The following is a 16,117-nucleotide window of genomic DNA, read 5'->3' on the forward strand; positions in this document are numbered from 1 at the left end:
TATACTTTGGGTATTAACTTACTATGAGATAGATGGTTGGAAAATATTTTTCCCATTCTGTAGGTTGCCTTTTCATTTTGTTGATGGTTTCTTTTGCTGATCAGAAGCTTTTTAGTTTCATGTTCCACCTGTTCTTGCTTTTGTTGCTTGTGCTTTTGATATAATGCCCAAAATATAAGATCAATATTAAGGAGCTTTTTTACTGTATTCTTCTAGAAGTATTGAGGTTTTGGATCTCACATAAGTCTTTAGCCTATTTCAAATTAACTTTTGTTAACCCTAGAAGATATGGGTTCAGTTTTATTCTTGCATATTGATATCCAATTTTGTGACATTATTTATTGAAGAGAATATTGTTTCTCATTAAGTATTCTTGCCTCCCTTATCAAATATTAATTGTTTATATATAAGGATTTACCCAGGCTCTTTTCTGTTCCACTGGTAGATGGTCTGTTTTTATGGCAGTACTATCCTGTTTTAATTATTATATTTTTGCATAGTTTGAAGACAGGAAGTGTGATGCCTGTAGCTTTGTCCTTCTCTCTCAGGATTGCTTTGGCTATTCAGGATCCCATGTGGTTCCAAACAAACTTTAAGATTGTTTTTTCTATTTTAGGAAAAATTTCATTGAAATACCAACAAGGATTGCATTGAATCTACAGATGGCTTTGGGTAGTATCAACATTTTAAAAACATTAACTTCCAATCCATAAACCTAGGATATCATTCCATTTATTTGTGATTCTTCAGTTTCTTTCATCAAAATATTAAACGTTTTAGTGCTTAGACTGTCACACACCTTGTTTAAAGTTATTCTTCAGTATTGTTTTGATGTTATTGTGACTGAGATGGGGTTTTTCTTATTTCTATTTCAGATATTTCATTATTAGTATATAGAAATGCAACTGATTTCTCTATGTTGATTTTGTATCCTTCAGTTTTACTGCCTTCATTTATTAGTCATAACACTTTTATGGTAGAATCTTTAGGATTTTCTCTATATAAGATCATGTCATTTGCAAACTTCACTTTTTATTTTCCAATTTGGATGCCTTTTCTTTTTCTTGCTTAATTGCTCTAAGATTTCCAGTACTAAGTTGAATAGGAATGATGAGAATGGGCACCTTTTTCCTGATCTTAGATGAGAACTTTTCAATCTTTTGCCTATGGGCTTGTCATATATGACCTTTACTATGTTGAGATATGTTCCTTCTATACCAAATTTATTGGGAGTTTTTATCATGTAATATTTTACAACTTTGCCAAATGCCTTTTTTTTGTATCTTTTGAGATGATTGTATAATTTTTACATCATTTTGTTAATGTGATGTATCACATATAATGATTTACATATGTAGATCCGTCATTGCATCTCACGGATAAATCCCAATTGGTCATGGAATATTATCTTCTTTAATGTGTTGTTGAGTTTGTTTTGCTGGAATTTTGTTGAGGATTTTTGTATCAGTTTTCATCAGGGATATTATTTATGAGGCTTGTAGTTTTCTTGTAGTGTCCTTTTCTGGCTCTGGTATCAGGGTAATGCAAGCCTTGTAAAATGAGCTTGAGAGAGCTTCTTTATCTTTAATTTTTTGGAAGTGTTTGAGAAGGTTTGGCATTAATTATTCTTCAAATATTTGATAGAATTCACTAGTGAAACCATCCAAGTGTGGATTTTTCTTTGATGCATGGTTTTTGATCAATGATTAAATTTCCTTATCATTATTGGTCTGTTCAGATTTTTTATTTCTTTAAAATTCAGTCTTTGTAGTAGATGGTATATTCCAAGGAATTTATCCATTTCTTCTAGGTTATCCAATTTGTTGGTTTAAAATGATTCATTGTAACCCCTAATCTTTGGATCTTTGTAGTATCATTTGTAATGTGTATTCTTTCATTTTTCACCTTTGAATCCTTCTTTGTCTACTTAGTCTAGCCAAAGTTTTGTCAATTTCATTGACCTTTAAAAAAAAACAACAACACTTCTTGGGGCACCTGGATGGCTTAATGGTTGAGTGTCTGCCTTTGGCTTAGGTTGTGATTCTGAGGTCCTGGGATCGAGTCCTGCACCGGGCTTCCCACAGGGAGCCTGTTTCTTCCTCTGCCTATGTTTCTGCCTCTCTCTCTCTCTCTCTCTCTCTCTCTGTGTCTCTCATGAATAAATAAATAAAGTCTTAAAAAAAACCCCAAACGCCTTTTATCATTGCTGACCTTTTTATTTTTCTGTTTTTATTTCCAGTCTGGTCTTTGCTATTTCCTTATTTGTGCTAAATTTGGGCTTAAGTTTTTTCTTCTTTGGTAGTTGAAAAGTTGTTTACTTGACTTTTTTTTTTAATGTAGATGTTTACTCCTATAAACTTACCTATAAGAACTTCTTTTGCATCATCAAGTTTTGGTATATTATGTTTCTATTTTCAATTGTCCCAAGTTATTTTTTCATTTTACAGTTTATATATCCTTTGTCCTATTGGTTGTTTGTGTGTTAATTTACACATATTTGTGAATTTTCCAGTTTTTATCCAGTTATTGATTTCTCATTTCATGCTACTATAGTCAGAAAAAAACACTTGGTAAGATTTCAATCTTCTTAGATATCTTAAGACATGTTTTATGACCTATCATAATATCTCTCCTGGAGAATGCATGTGTGCATTTGGAAAAGAAAGAGAATGTGTATTGTGCTGCTGTTGTATGTAATGCTCTATATGTCTGTTAGGTCCATTTGGTCTAAAGTATTGTTCAAGTTCAACATTTCCTTATTGATTTTCTGTCTGGATGATCTATGTCTGGATGATATTGAAAGTAGGGTATTGAAATTTACTATTATTGTATTATTGTTTATTTCTTCCTTCATATCTATTAGTATTTTCTTCATATATTTAGGTGTCTGATGTTGGGTTCATAAAAACTTATCACTGTTACATCCTCCAGATGAATTCATGCCTTTATCAATATATAATTATTTTTTTTGTCTCTTGTTACTACTTCTGAGTTTAAGTCTATTTTGTCTGATACAAGTATAGCCACCTTGATCTAATTTGGTTTCCACTTGTATGGAATATCTTTTTCTATTCCTTCACTTTGACCCCACCTGTGTCCTTCAGTATTCTTGGCTTCTCTGTCAAGTATTAGTTAGCCATATATGAATGGGTTTATTTCTTGGCTCTCAATTCTGTTTTATTGGTGTGTGTGTCTGTTTTTATGCTAATACCAACTGTTTTGGTTACTATATCTTTATAACATAGCTTGAAATAAGAAGGGGAGATGTACCCAGCTTTGTTCTTTTTCAGAATTGGTTTGACTATTAAGGTATTTTGTGATTCTATATAAATTTTAGGTTTCTTTTTCCTGATTCTATAAAAATGCCATTGAAATCTTCATAGGAATTGCATTGAATCTATAGGTGGCTTTGGGTAGTGTGGGCATTTTGATAATATTCTTCTAATTCATGAACTTGGGATACTTTTCCCATTTATTTTTTTTCTTTTTCAATGTATTTCATTGGTGTTTTGTAGTTTTTATTTTTATTTTTTTATAAATTTATTTTTTATTGGTGTTCAATTTGCCAACATATAGAATAACACCCAGTGCTCATCCCGTCAAGTGCCCACTTCAGCGCCCATCACCCAGTCACCCCCACCCCCTGCCCACCTCCCCTTCCACCACCCCTAGTTCGTTTCCCAGAGTTAGGAGTCTTTCATGTTCTGTCTCCCTTTCTGATATTTCCCACTTATTTTTTCTCCTTTCCCCTTTATTCTCTTTCACTATTTTTTATATTCCGCAAATGAATGAGACCATATAATGTTTGTCCTTCTCCGATTGACTTATTTCACTCAGCATAATATATGAATATATTTTACTTCCTGGGTTAAACTTATTCCTAAGTATTTAAATCTTTAATGCTGGGCAGCCCTGGTGGCTCAGCGGTTTAGCGCCGCCTTAAGCCCAGGGCCTGATCCTGGAGACCCAGGATCGAGTCCCACACCTGGCTCCCTGCATGGAGCCTGCTTCTCCCTCTGCCTATGTTTCTGCCTCTCTCTCTTTCCCTCTCTATGTCTTTCATGAATAAATAAATAAATCTTTAATGCTATTATAAATGGGATCATTTTCTTTATTCCTCTTTTTTTCCCAAAGATTTTATTTATATATTCATGAGACACACACACACACACACACACACACACACACACACACACAGAGGGGTGGGGCAGAGACACAGGCAGAGGGAAAAGCAGGCCCCATGCAGGGAGCCTGATGTGGGACTTGATCCTGGGACCCCAGGACTATGCCTGGGCCAAAGGCAGGCACTAAACTGCTGAGCCACCCAGGGATATCCCATTTTCTTTATTCCTATTTCAGGTAATTTGTTGTTAGTGTATACAAATGCTACTGATTTTTGCATGTTAATTTTGCATCCTGCAACTTTACTGAATTCCTTGATCTAACTTTTTTTTTTTACAAACGTAAATTATGACATCAAAAACATAAAACATGTTATGTATGCCTAGGCAGTTTTTTCAACACTTGAATATATTTTCCCACTGTTTTGTGGCTTGTAATGTTTTTGCAGAGATTGATTCTAATGCCTGAGAGGATTCCCATTGTATGAAATATTTTTCTCTTGTTGCTTTTAAAATCTCTCTTTGTATTTGATTTTAGACAGGTTTATTATAATGTGTATTGGCAAATATTGTTATGGATTGAAATTTCGCAGTGATTTCTTAGCTTTGTGAACTTGGATATTCAAGTATCTCCCTATATTTGGGAAGTTCTCAGCCATTATTTCATAAGCTCTACACTTCTCCTTCTCTTCTTCTGGGATTGAATCATTCATGTATTAGTTAGATTATTGGTGTTCCACAGTTTATAGTCTTAATTCTTTTTAATTTTCTCTTCTTTGTATAATTTCAATATTATCTTCTACTTTACATATATTTTCCTCTGCTGGATCCACTATCAACTCTGGAATTTCTTTTTGATTTTTCTTTATGATTTCTATCTCTTCATTCAATATTTCTTTTTGTTTGTGTATTCTTTTCCTGCTTTTGTTGAGCTATCTTTCTGTGTTTTCTTGTAGCTCACTGAGCTTCATTACAACAGTTATTTTGAATTCTTTATCAGTTAAATTGTAAATCTCCATTTCTTTTGGGTTATTGAAAAATTATTGTATTTCTTTCATGGTATCATTGCATTAAAAAAAGTCACCTTCTCCAGGTTTACTGACTGGCTTTCAGAGAGAAATTCCTTCTGTCAGCCCTGTTAGGAATTCTAATTTTTTTTTCAGACCTTTTCTATGGGTATGCCTGCTCCATACTTCTTGTTCTCTTTTGTGGCAGAATTCTTAAGCCTTCTTCCTGTGCTGTAAGGACAGATTGGATGCTGAGAGCCTCCTTTTTGTTTTTCTTATAGCAATACTGAGTGCTCAAGTTAACGGTTTCTTCCAGATCAGCTTTCTGTGAGTGTTCACTGTCTGTCAAAGCTGACCCTTGCTGTTGGAGCATGCATAGGCAGCCAGTCACAAGGTGGAGTTTATGTGGGTGAGACACATCGAATACTGGAGTTGACTGTGGGCCAGTTTTCAGGGGATCCACAGGTGAAGTGTTTTCAGACCAGATGTATGGGCCTGCTGATGGAGTTCTTGACACACTTAGCAGTCACATCCCTTTTATACATTCAATTCTGAGCCTTGGCAACTGTTCTCTCAGCCACTCTCTTCCCTCAGGTCATGCAGCTTATGATTCAGTCTGGCTGACCCAAGAGAGAAATGGGTCTTTTTTTTTTTTTTCTTTTAAACGGTATCCTACATAGCTAGAGAAGCTGGGTACTCACTCACATGCTCTCACTTTTTCCCATGGGAGAAATCTCAGGATGAAAAGGGCTCAAGAGAGCCCTGAAAGTATGAAGTATGTTGAAGTATGAACACGAAGTATGTTGTCCTGCAGAAGGAGTAGTGTAGGTAAGATCAAACTATTCCTTTTACCTTCCACAATGTATCCAATCTCAGATTTTATTGTTGTTGTTCTAACAGTGTTCTAGAACTTCTTTGCTGGACTCCTGTATTTCAACAAAGTGTCTCTCATCTGTGGATAATCATCAAATTGTTTTTTTTTTTCCCAAAGGGGAGATGGTAAAACAAACAAAAAAACAAACAAACAAAAACCCAAAAGAAAACAACCCCCCCCCACAAAATTCCTGTAATATTGATGTCATTCATTACTATAATCCTTCTTTTCTCTTGCCAAATATTTTAAAGGAAATGTCATTTATTACTTTTATTTCTATGATATATCATATTATGTCAAAGTCCGTTTTAGAAAGTTTTCTCCCATCTAGTTCCATCCATGTCGATGTAAATGGTAGGTATTCATCCTTCCTGATGGTTTAGTATTCCACTATATATGTATACTACATCTTCTTTAGCCATTCATCTGAGGAAGGACATCATAGCTCCTTCCACAGTTTGGCTATTGTGGACATTGCTGCTAGAAACATCAGGGTCCAGGTGTCTCAGCTTTTCATTGCATTTGTATCTTTGGGGTAAATCCCCAGCAGTGCAATTGCTGGGTCGTAGGGCAGGTCTATTTTTAACTCTTTGAGGAACCTCCACACAATTTTCCAGAGCAGCTGTACCAGTTCACATTCCCACCAGCAGTGCAAGACGGTTCCCCTTTCTCCACATCCTCACCAACATTTGTTGTTTCCTGTCTTGTTAATTTTAGCCATTCTCACTGTGAGGTGGTATTTGTGGTTTTGATTTGTATTTCCCTGGTGGCAAGTGATGTGGAACATTTTTTCTTGTGTCTGTTGGCCATGTGTATATCTTCTTTGGAGAAATGTCTTTTCATTTCAAATTTCTACCCATTTCATGATTAGAATGTTTGTTTTTGGGTATTGAGTTTGATAAGTTCTTTATAGATTTTGGATACTAGCCCTTTATCTGATATGTCATTTGCAAATATCTTCTCCCATTCTGTAGGTTGTCTTTTAGTTTTGTTGACTGTTTCCTTGGCTGTGCAGAAGTTTTTATCTTGATGAAGTCCCAATAGTTCATTTTTGCTTTTGTTTCCCTTGCCTTCATGGATGTATCTTGCAAGAAGTTGCTGTGGTCAAGGTAAAAAAGGTTGTTGCCTGTGTTCCCCTCTAGGATTTTGATAGGTTCTTATCTCATATTTAGATACTTCAACTATTTTGAGTTTATCTTTGTGTATGGTATAAGAGAATGGCCCAGTTTCATTTTTCTGCATGTGGTTGTCCAATTTGCCCAGCACCATTTATTGAAGAGACTGTCCTTTTTCCAGTGAATAGTCTTTCCTGTTTGTTGAAGATGAGTTGACCATAGAGTTGAGGGTCCATTTCTGGATTCTTTATTATGTTCCACTGATCTATGTGTCTGTTTTTGTGCCAGTACCATACTGTCTTGATGATTACAGTTTGTGTCTGGAACTGTGATGCCTCCAGCTTTGGTTTTCATTTTTAACATTCCTTTGGCTATTTGGGTTTTTTTTTTTTTTTTTGTTCCATACAAATTTTAGGATTGTTTGTTCCAGCCCTGTAAAAAATGATTATGGTGTTTTGTTAAGGATTACATTGAACTGTAGAGTGCTTTAAAGTATACATATTTTAACAATATTAATTCTTTCAATCCACGAGCATGGAATGTTTATTCATCTGTATGTGTTTCAATTTCTTTAATAAATGTTCTGCAGTTTTTAGAGTACAGATCCTTTATCTCTTTGGTTAGGTTTATTTCTATGTATCTTATGGTTTGGGTGCAATTGGAAATGGGACTGGTTCTTTAAATTCTCCTTCTTGAGTCGCATTATTAGTGTATAGAAATGTCACTGATTTCTGTGCATTGATTTTGTATCCTGCCACATTGCCAAATTGCTGTATGAATTCTAGCAATTTGGAGGTGGAGTATTTGGGTTTTCTGTATACAGTATCATATCATCTGTGAAGAGGGAGAGTTTGATTTCTTTGCCAACTTGAATGCCTTTTCTTTTTGTTGTCTGGTTGTTGAGGATGGGACTTCTAGACTATGTTGAACAAAAGTGATAAGAGTGGGCATCCCGTAATGTGCCTGACTTCAGGGGAAAAGCTCTCAATTTTTCCCCATTGAGAATGGTATTCATTGTGGGCTTTTCATATATATATGGCTTTTAAGATATTGAGGAATGTTACCTCTATCCCTACACTTTGAAGAGTTTTAATCAGGAATGGATTCTGTATTTTTTCAAATGCTTTCTCTGCATCTATTGGGAAGATCATATGGTTCTCATCTCTTCTTTTTTTGATGGGATTGATCACTCTGTTTTACAAATGTTGAACCACTCTTGCATCCCAGGGATAAATCCCACTTTGTCATGGTGAATGATCCTTTTAACGTACTCTTGGATCTCATTGGCTAGTGTCTTGGTGAGAATATTTACATCCACGTTCATCAGGGATATTGGTCTGTAGTTCTCTTTTTTTAGTGGGGTCTTTGGTTTTGGGATTAAAGTAATGCTGGCCTCATAGAATGAGCTTGGAAGTATTCCTTCCATTTCTATCCTTTGAAACAGATTTAGTAGCATAGGTATTATTTCTTTTTTAAATGTTTAGTAGAATTCCCCTGGGAAGCCATTTGGCCCTGGACTCTTGTTTCTTAGGAGGTTTTTGATGACTGCTTCAATTTCCTTGCTAATTATTGGTCTGTTCAGGGTTTTTAAATTTCTTCCTGTTTCAATCTTGGTAAGGAGTAGGTTTCCAGGAATGTATCCATTTCTTCTAGATTGCCTGATTTGTTGGCATATGGTTGCTCATGTTTTAAAAATCATTTGTATTTCCTTGGTATTGGTTGTGATCTCTCCTCTTTCAGTTGTGAGTCTATTAGTTTAAGTCTTTTTTCTTCTTAATAAGGTTGGGTAGGGGTTTATATATCTTACTAATTCTTTCAAAGAACCAGCTCCTGGTTTTGTTGATCTGTTCTACAGTTCTTCTGGTCTCTATTTCATTGAGTTCTGCTCGAATCTTTATTATCTCTCTTCTCCTTGCTTTAGGCTTTATTTCCTGTTCTTTCTCCAATTACTTTAAGATTAGCTTGTGTATTTGAGATTTCTCTCTCTCTCTCTCTCTTTTTTTGAGGGAGGCTTGTATTGAAATGTGTTTCCCTCTTAGGACCACCTTTTGTATCCCAAAGATTTGGAACTATTGTGTTTTCATTTTCATTAGTTTCCATGAATCTTTTTTAATTCTTCTCTAATTTTCTGGTTGACTCATTCATCTTTTAGTAGGATGCTCTTTGACCTCCAAGTTTTCTTTCCTTCCAAGTTTCTTCTTGTGATTGAGTTCTAGTTTCAATACATTGTGGTCTGAAAATATGCAGGAAATAATCCCAAACTTTTGGTATCAGTTGAGACCTGATTTGTGACCCATTATGTGGTCTTTTCTGGAGAAAATTCCATGTGCACTTGAGAATAATGTGTATTCAGTTGCATTAGGATGAAATGTTCTGTACATATCTGTGAAATCCATTTGGTCCAGTGTGTCATTTAAAGCTCTTGTTTCTTTGCTGATCTTCTGTTTAGAAAACCTGTCCTTGGATAAAAATGCCATCTTGAAGTCTCTTACTATTAATGTATTATTATCTGCGTGTCTCTCTACTTTTGTTATTAAATGGTTGATATAATTGGATGCTCCCACATCAGGGGCATAAATATTCATGATTGTTAGGTCTTCTTGTTGGATAGACCCTTTAGGTATGATATAGCGTCCCTCTTCATCTCTTCGTATAGTCTTTGGTATAAAATCTAATTTATCTGATATGAAGATTGTTACCCCAGCTTTCTTTTGAGGACCACTTGCATGGTAAATGTTTCTCCATTCCCTTATTTTCCATCTGAAGGTGTCCTTGAGTCTAAAATGAGTTTCTTGTAGACAGCATATAGATGGAATTTGCTTTTTATTCAATCTGATACCCTGTGTCTTTTGATTGGATCATTTAGTCCATTCACATTCACAGTAACTTTTGAAAGATATTAATTTAGTGTCAGAGTATTACCTACATACATTCCCTGTTTCTGCAGATTGTTTCTTTGGGCTCCCTCTTCACTTACAGGGTCTCCCTTAATATTTCTTGCAGAGCCCATTTGGGGGTCACATATTCTTCCAGTGTCTGTCTATCCTGGAAGCTCTTTATCTCTCCTTCTATTCTGATATTATTTCTGGAAAGCATATTCTTGGCTGCATGTTTTTCTTGTTTAGTACCCTGAATATATCATGCCAGCCCTTTCTGGTCTTCCAGGTCTCTGTGGATGGGCCTGCTGTTAATTTGATATTTTTCTTCATATAAGTTAGGAATCTTTGTCTTGAGCTACTTTTAAGATTTTCTCTTTATATCTTAAATTTGAAAGCTTCACTATTATATATCAGGATGTTGATTGATTTTTTCTTGGTTTTTCGGGATAGGGGTTTCCTCTCTACTTCTTGGATATGAATGCCTGTTTCCTTCATCAGATTAGGGAAGTTCTCAACTATGATTTGTTCAAACATACTTTCTGGTCCTTTCTCTCTCCATGACCTCTGGAATCCCAGTAGGATGAATATTATTCTTTCTCAAACTATCACTTAATTCTTGGAGTCTCTCTTTGTGGGTGTTTTTTTCCCCTCTCTTTTCCTCAGCTTCCTTCTTAGTTTTTATTTTCTCTTTTTCTCCGTTTCCTTCCTTTCCATCAACTTGTCTTCTGTATCACTCACTCTCTCTTCTACCTCATTAACCCTAGCTGTTAGAACATCCAGTTTAAACTGCATCTCAGTTAAAATATTTTTAATTTTGGCCTAATTAGATCTCATTTCTGCAGTAAGAGTATCTCTAGAGTCTTTTATGCTTTTCTCAAGAGCCACCAGTAATTTTATAATTGTAATTGAATTGTATCTCTGACATCTAACTTAAATCCATATCCACTAGATCTTTGGCAAAGAGTATTACTTCTGGTACTTTCTTTTGTAGTTAATTCTTCCTTCTAATCATTTTGTATAGTGCAGAATGGCTATATGAGTGAGTAGAGTAAAAAATATCAACCATAGGGCAGCCTGGGTGGCTCAGCGGTTAAGCACCATCTTCAGCCCAGGGCCTGATCCTGGAGACCCAGGATCAAGTCCCATGTCAGGCTCCCTGCATAGAGCCTGCTTCTCCCTCTGCCTTTGTCTCTGCCTCTCTCTCTCTCTCTCTCTCTCTCTCTCTGTCTCTCATGAATAAATAAATACAATCTTTAAAAAAATAAACCATAACCTATGAAAATATGTGCTAGAGAATTCTGAAGAGATCAGAGACCAGAAAATAAAAGAAAAAAAAGAAAGGCAATTCAAGGGGAAACCAAATTTTAAAAAACAGGAAAAATTTTTAAAAGGAGGGGAGGAAATGGTTGGGGAGAGAGAATATAGCCTCACAGAGTGGACCAAGATGGTAATCCTTTTGGTTTTGAGTGTATTTTGGTCTGTATGTTAGAAGGTACTAAATTTCAAATTTATATAAAAAAGCAAAACTTATTTATAGAAACAACAGCAACAACAGAACAAAAACAAGAAGACAAAAGAGGGGGGCAGAATGGGAAGGAAGAGGGAATATAATCTCACAGTGTTGACCAATATTGTGCTCCACTTGGTTCTGAGTCTATTTTGGTGTGTATGTTAGAAGGTGTTAACTTCCAAAATTACAAAACTAAACAAAACAAAACCCCAAAACTTATATATCTACAAAGTGAAATTGAATATATTAAAAGGAAGCCAAAAATGAAGAGTATATCTATGACATGTAATTGTATAAATATGAGTCAAAAAGGAAAAAAAAAAGTTAAAAATGAAGAGTTTATAAATTATTGTAGTGAAGACAGGAAAAAAAGAATATTGGAAATTTTTAACTTGAAAGATCAATAAATCATAAGGAAAAAAGCTTGAGTTCTATATGCTATTTTCCATTAGTCCTGGAGCTTTCCAGTGCTGCTTGGTCAGTAAACTTGCTCTTCCCCTGTTCTTCCAGCTGGTCTTCTGAGGGAGGGGCCTGCTGTGCTGATTCTCAGGTGTCTGTGTCTGGGTGGAGATGCCCTACCTTGCCAGGTGGCTGTCCTCAGGGTGAGCTTTTTCCCCTGTGACACCTTTGTTCCCTGGAGGCTGGGCCTCTCCAGGGTGAATGGAGAAAAGAAAAAGTGAGGTCCGATCTCCAGCCCTAGAGTCAGGAGTTCCCAGCAAGTATGGAACTGCAGTCTCTTAATGCACATTGGCTCAGATTCTCTTGGGGGGCATGGAGGCACTGATTTGTAAAATTTGAAGGGCTTCTGGTGGCAGGAAACCTTTCACCATCTTGTGCACTCCTTGGTTTTGCTCTTCCTGGAGGGAACGGAGGATAGCCTGCTTCTCTCTGCCCCCAGGCCCTGGGGTAGTGATCATTCACCTGCTGCAGTGCTCACCAGGTCTTCCTCTCCCAGGTGCCCATGGAAGTGGGACTTGATGTGGGACTCGATCCCGGGACTCCAGGATCACAACCTGGGCGGAAGGCAGGTGCTTAACTGCTAAGGCACCCAGGTATCCCATCCTCCTTAATCTCGACCTTTAATCAAAGGTGTGAATATTAATTTCTATCTTTGATCAGCAGTCTCCTTTCGATTCTTTTCTTCTTAGCAATTTCTCTTAAATTTTGTTTAGTGCATTTAACTTTAAATTCACAATTAATAAATAAGCATAGATTAATCAACTAAATTAATTTTGTTCTTAAAGGGCATGGTATTTTAAATTGACTAAGGCCAGATGTGCCAAAGGTTATTACTTTAAATTGATGAGAACCCCTAACAATGAGGAACACTGAAGCAAATAGTAATTCAAAGTACCTAAACAAAAACAGTCTGAAAATTAAAGACATAGAAAAATGACTCTTCAATATTTATCACATTTGTTAGAGTAAAACACAAATTTAACTGCTTGATTCAAACAACTTCATTTTTATATCACCTTAGTTATAAGCTCTTTCAGTGAATACTTTTGATCTGATTCATGTTCTTAAAATTTTATTTTAATTCCCCTTAGTTCACATACATACAGTGTTGTATTAGTTCCAGGTGTACTCTATAATAATTCAACAATTCCATACAATAGTCAGTGTTCATCATGACAAGTATTCAGCTTGTTCTCTGTAGTTAAGAGTCTGTTATTTGGTTTGTTTCTCTCTCTCTTTTTTCTTTCTCTTTTCCCCCATTGTTCATTTGTTTTATTTCTTAAATTCCACATGCGTGAAATCATATGGTATTTGTTTTTCTCTGACTTTTTTCACTTAGCATTATACTCTGTAGTTCCATCCATGTTATAGCTAATGGAGCTCAAAATGGATTAAACACTAAAATGTGAGATCTGAACCCATAAAAATCCTAGAAAAGAGCTTAGGAAGTAACATTTCTGACATTGGATGAGTCAACATTTTTCTGGATATATCTCCTGAAGCAAGGGAGAGCAAAATAAACTATTGGGACTACATCAAAATAAAAACATTCTTCACAGTGAAGGAAATAAAATAAAATTAAAGGTAACCTACTGAATGGAGAAGATATTTGATTTTTTAAAGATTTTATTTATTTGACAGAGAGAGAGCACAGAAGAAAGAGTGGCAGGCAGAGGAAGAGGGAGAAGCAGGCTCCCCATTGAGCAGGGAGCCTAATACAGAGCTCAATCCCAGGACCCTGGGATCATGACCTGAGCTAAATGCAGATGCTTAACTGACTGAGTCACCCACGCACCCTGATATTTGATTATTTTTAGCTACGTTTTTTTTCAATGTGATATAATGAAAATAGAAGTGTGATATAATGAAATAAATAAAGCATTCAAAAGTAAAGTTTCAGAAATCTTGCCTTAATCTTAAATTTCACCAAGAACACATATTTTGTTGCTTGTATATGAGGATTCAATACTTCCAAGTTCTAGATTTCGGCATCAATTCTGCAAAAAGTTCATGACTATAATATTTCTTGCACCTAGGAGAAATGTATTGGGTCACCTGGGTGGCTCAGTTGGTTAAGCATCCAACTCTTGATTTCAGCTCAGGTCATGATCTTAGGGTTGTGAGATTGAGCCCTGCCCCATTAGGCTCCACAATGAGCATGGAGCCCACTTAAGATTCTCTCTCTCTCTCTCTCTCTCCCTCTGCCCCACTCCTTCCCCCATTTGTGTGCATGCATGTGCATGCATGTCCCCCAAAAGAGAGAGATAGAGAAATGTATCTAACAGTGTTACTCCAGCATTAGAAGCAGAAGTGTAATCTGTGAATTATATAACATAGCTAAAGAACTACTCTAGTAGAGATGTAAATTCACATGCCAATATATATATATATGTAGATATATGTATATATATATAATATTGTACCACACACACACAGTAATTGGGTAACCAATGAAATAACTTTTATAATGCTCTTATAAAACTCATGAACTAGCCTTTTTTGATTTTTCAAATTTAAAGAACTTTTCTTTCTAAGCCAGCAATACAAAGTGAATAGAATAGTAGTGAGAAATATAGCACCAAGTATATTCCAGGTCACTAGAGCTACTGGATTTTATACCTTACTTTCAAAATAAATTTTAAAACTAATAACGTCTAGCTAATTTTCTATTGATAGTAAATGCTAGACTTTACTTAATTATAAGAGGGAATTCATGAAGATTTTTACCCATGCAATAACATATAGTCATTGTTGTCATTAAAGATCCATACTTAATTAAATCTCCAAAAGACAAACCATAAATATTAGACTTAAAAAATATTTGTTCTTACCAGAGTGACTTTTAAGTTGTGTGTTGATTTCATCAATTATTCTTTCTCTTTCAGCAGTATATATCAAGTGTTCTACATCAGTCTCTATAAACAAACAAATTCCAAATACTTTATAAGGTAAACATTAGTGTATGGCTGTGTGTGTGTGTGTGTGTGTGTGTGTGTGTGTGCGCGCATGTCTGTAGTACAAACTTAATCAGAATTTGTTATTATAGAAGAGAAAAATACAATGTCTGAATTGCAAATTAAAGATTTCATAGAATTTGAAAGGCTCTTAGCAACCATTTAAGCCTCATTCTAATGAGGCTCAGAAATGTTTAGGGATTGGATCAAGAAAACCTATCAAGATGAAAACAAAACTGATGCGTAAACTGACACCCCATAATTCTTTAACCAGTGCTTTTTCTACACAATGCTATCTTTTTATAAAAATTTAAATCATCTTGAGAAGTTTATGTTAATAATACAATTCTAAGTTTATGCTAAAAATACATTCATACTGTAGGATATACAATTGAGATGGAAGATGACATTTTTGTTCATAGTTCAAGTTATAAACCACAAGCCCAAAGCAGATAAAGTTACTATGAGGCAGCAATTCTTTGACTCTCTTTTATGCCATTTTTAGGTTATATAAGTCAAGTAGACATCAGTGATGTAGAAAGGTAAGATATTCTGTAGTCTAAAAAAAGTGTCTCTCAGTTCCTCTTTATGTGTACACTTTGTAGCTGGGGAAAGAAATATGAATGAATTTGCAGTGGTATAAGTATTGAGATTGCATTTCATTTGATTTGAGTTTTTATGTGATTTTATTTATTTATTTATTTATTTATTTACTTACTTATTTTTAAGATTTTATTTATTTATTCATGAGAATACACAGAGAGGCAGAGACACAGGCAGGAGAAGCAGGCTCCATGCAGGGAGCCTGACGTGGGACTCGATCCTGGGTCTCCAGGATCAGGCCCTGGACTGAAGGCAGCGCTAAACCACTGAGCCACTTGGGCCGCCCTTATGTGATTTTAATATTTGCTGGATTTAGGAAATACTAACTAGGTCAAAAAAGAGGAAAAACACATGAAAGATATTAAAAATGAATTTACATAAAATCAAACAGGAGATAATTAGTATTCATGACTGGGTCAAATAGTGTACCTAATATTTTGCGAATGAAAGTTGGTTATAAAAGAGCATGTGTCAGAGGTTGGAAACCTGTCATCAACCTAACACCATAAGGTGGATCTTGCTTTGTTGTAATCCCTGAGATAACTGGTAAATGTTGTACTATGACTTTCAGAGCCCAAATATATATTCACCACAA

At 35.4% G+C, this 16,117-nt stretch overlaps 1 protein-coding gene across 1 annotated transcript in view; it reads right to left on the reverse strand.

Moving 5' to 3' along the window:
• CCDC7 (coiled-coil domain containing 7) overlaps positions 1–16,117 on the reverse strand; it is a 364,544-nt gene that overhangs the window by 45,811 nt on the left and 302,616 nt on the right. The window contains exon 28 of the mRNA XM_049096618.1: positions 14,797–14,880. Coding sequence (XP_048952575.1) covers positions 14,797–14,880 — 84 coding nt within the window. The remainder of the gene's footprint in view (positions 1–14,796; positions 14,881–16,117) is intronic.

This window comes from Canis lupus, chromosome 2, assembly GCF_003254725.2.
Source record: "Canis lupus dingo isolate Sandy chromosome 2, ASM325472v2, whole genome shotgun sequence".
NCBI classification, from domain to species: Eukaryota; Metazoa; Chordata; class Mammalia; order Carnivora; family Canidae; genus Canis; species Canis lupus.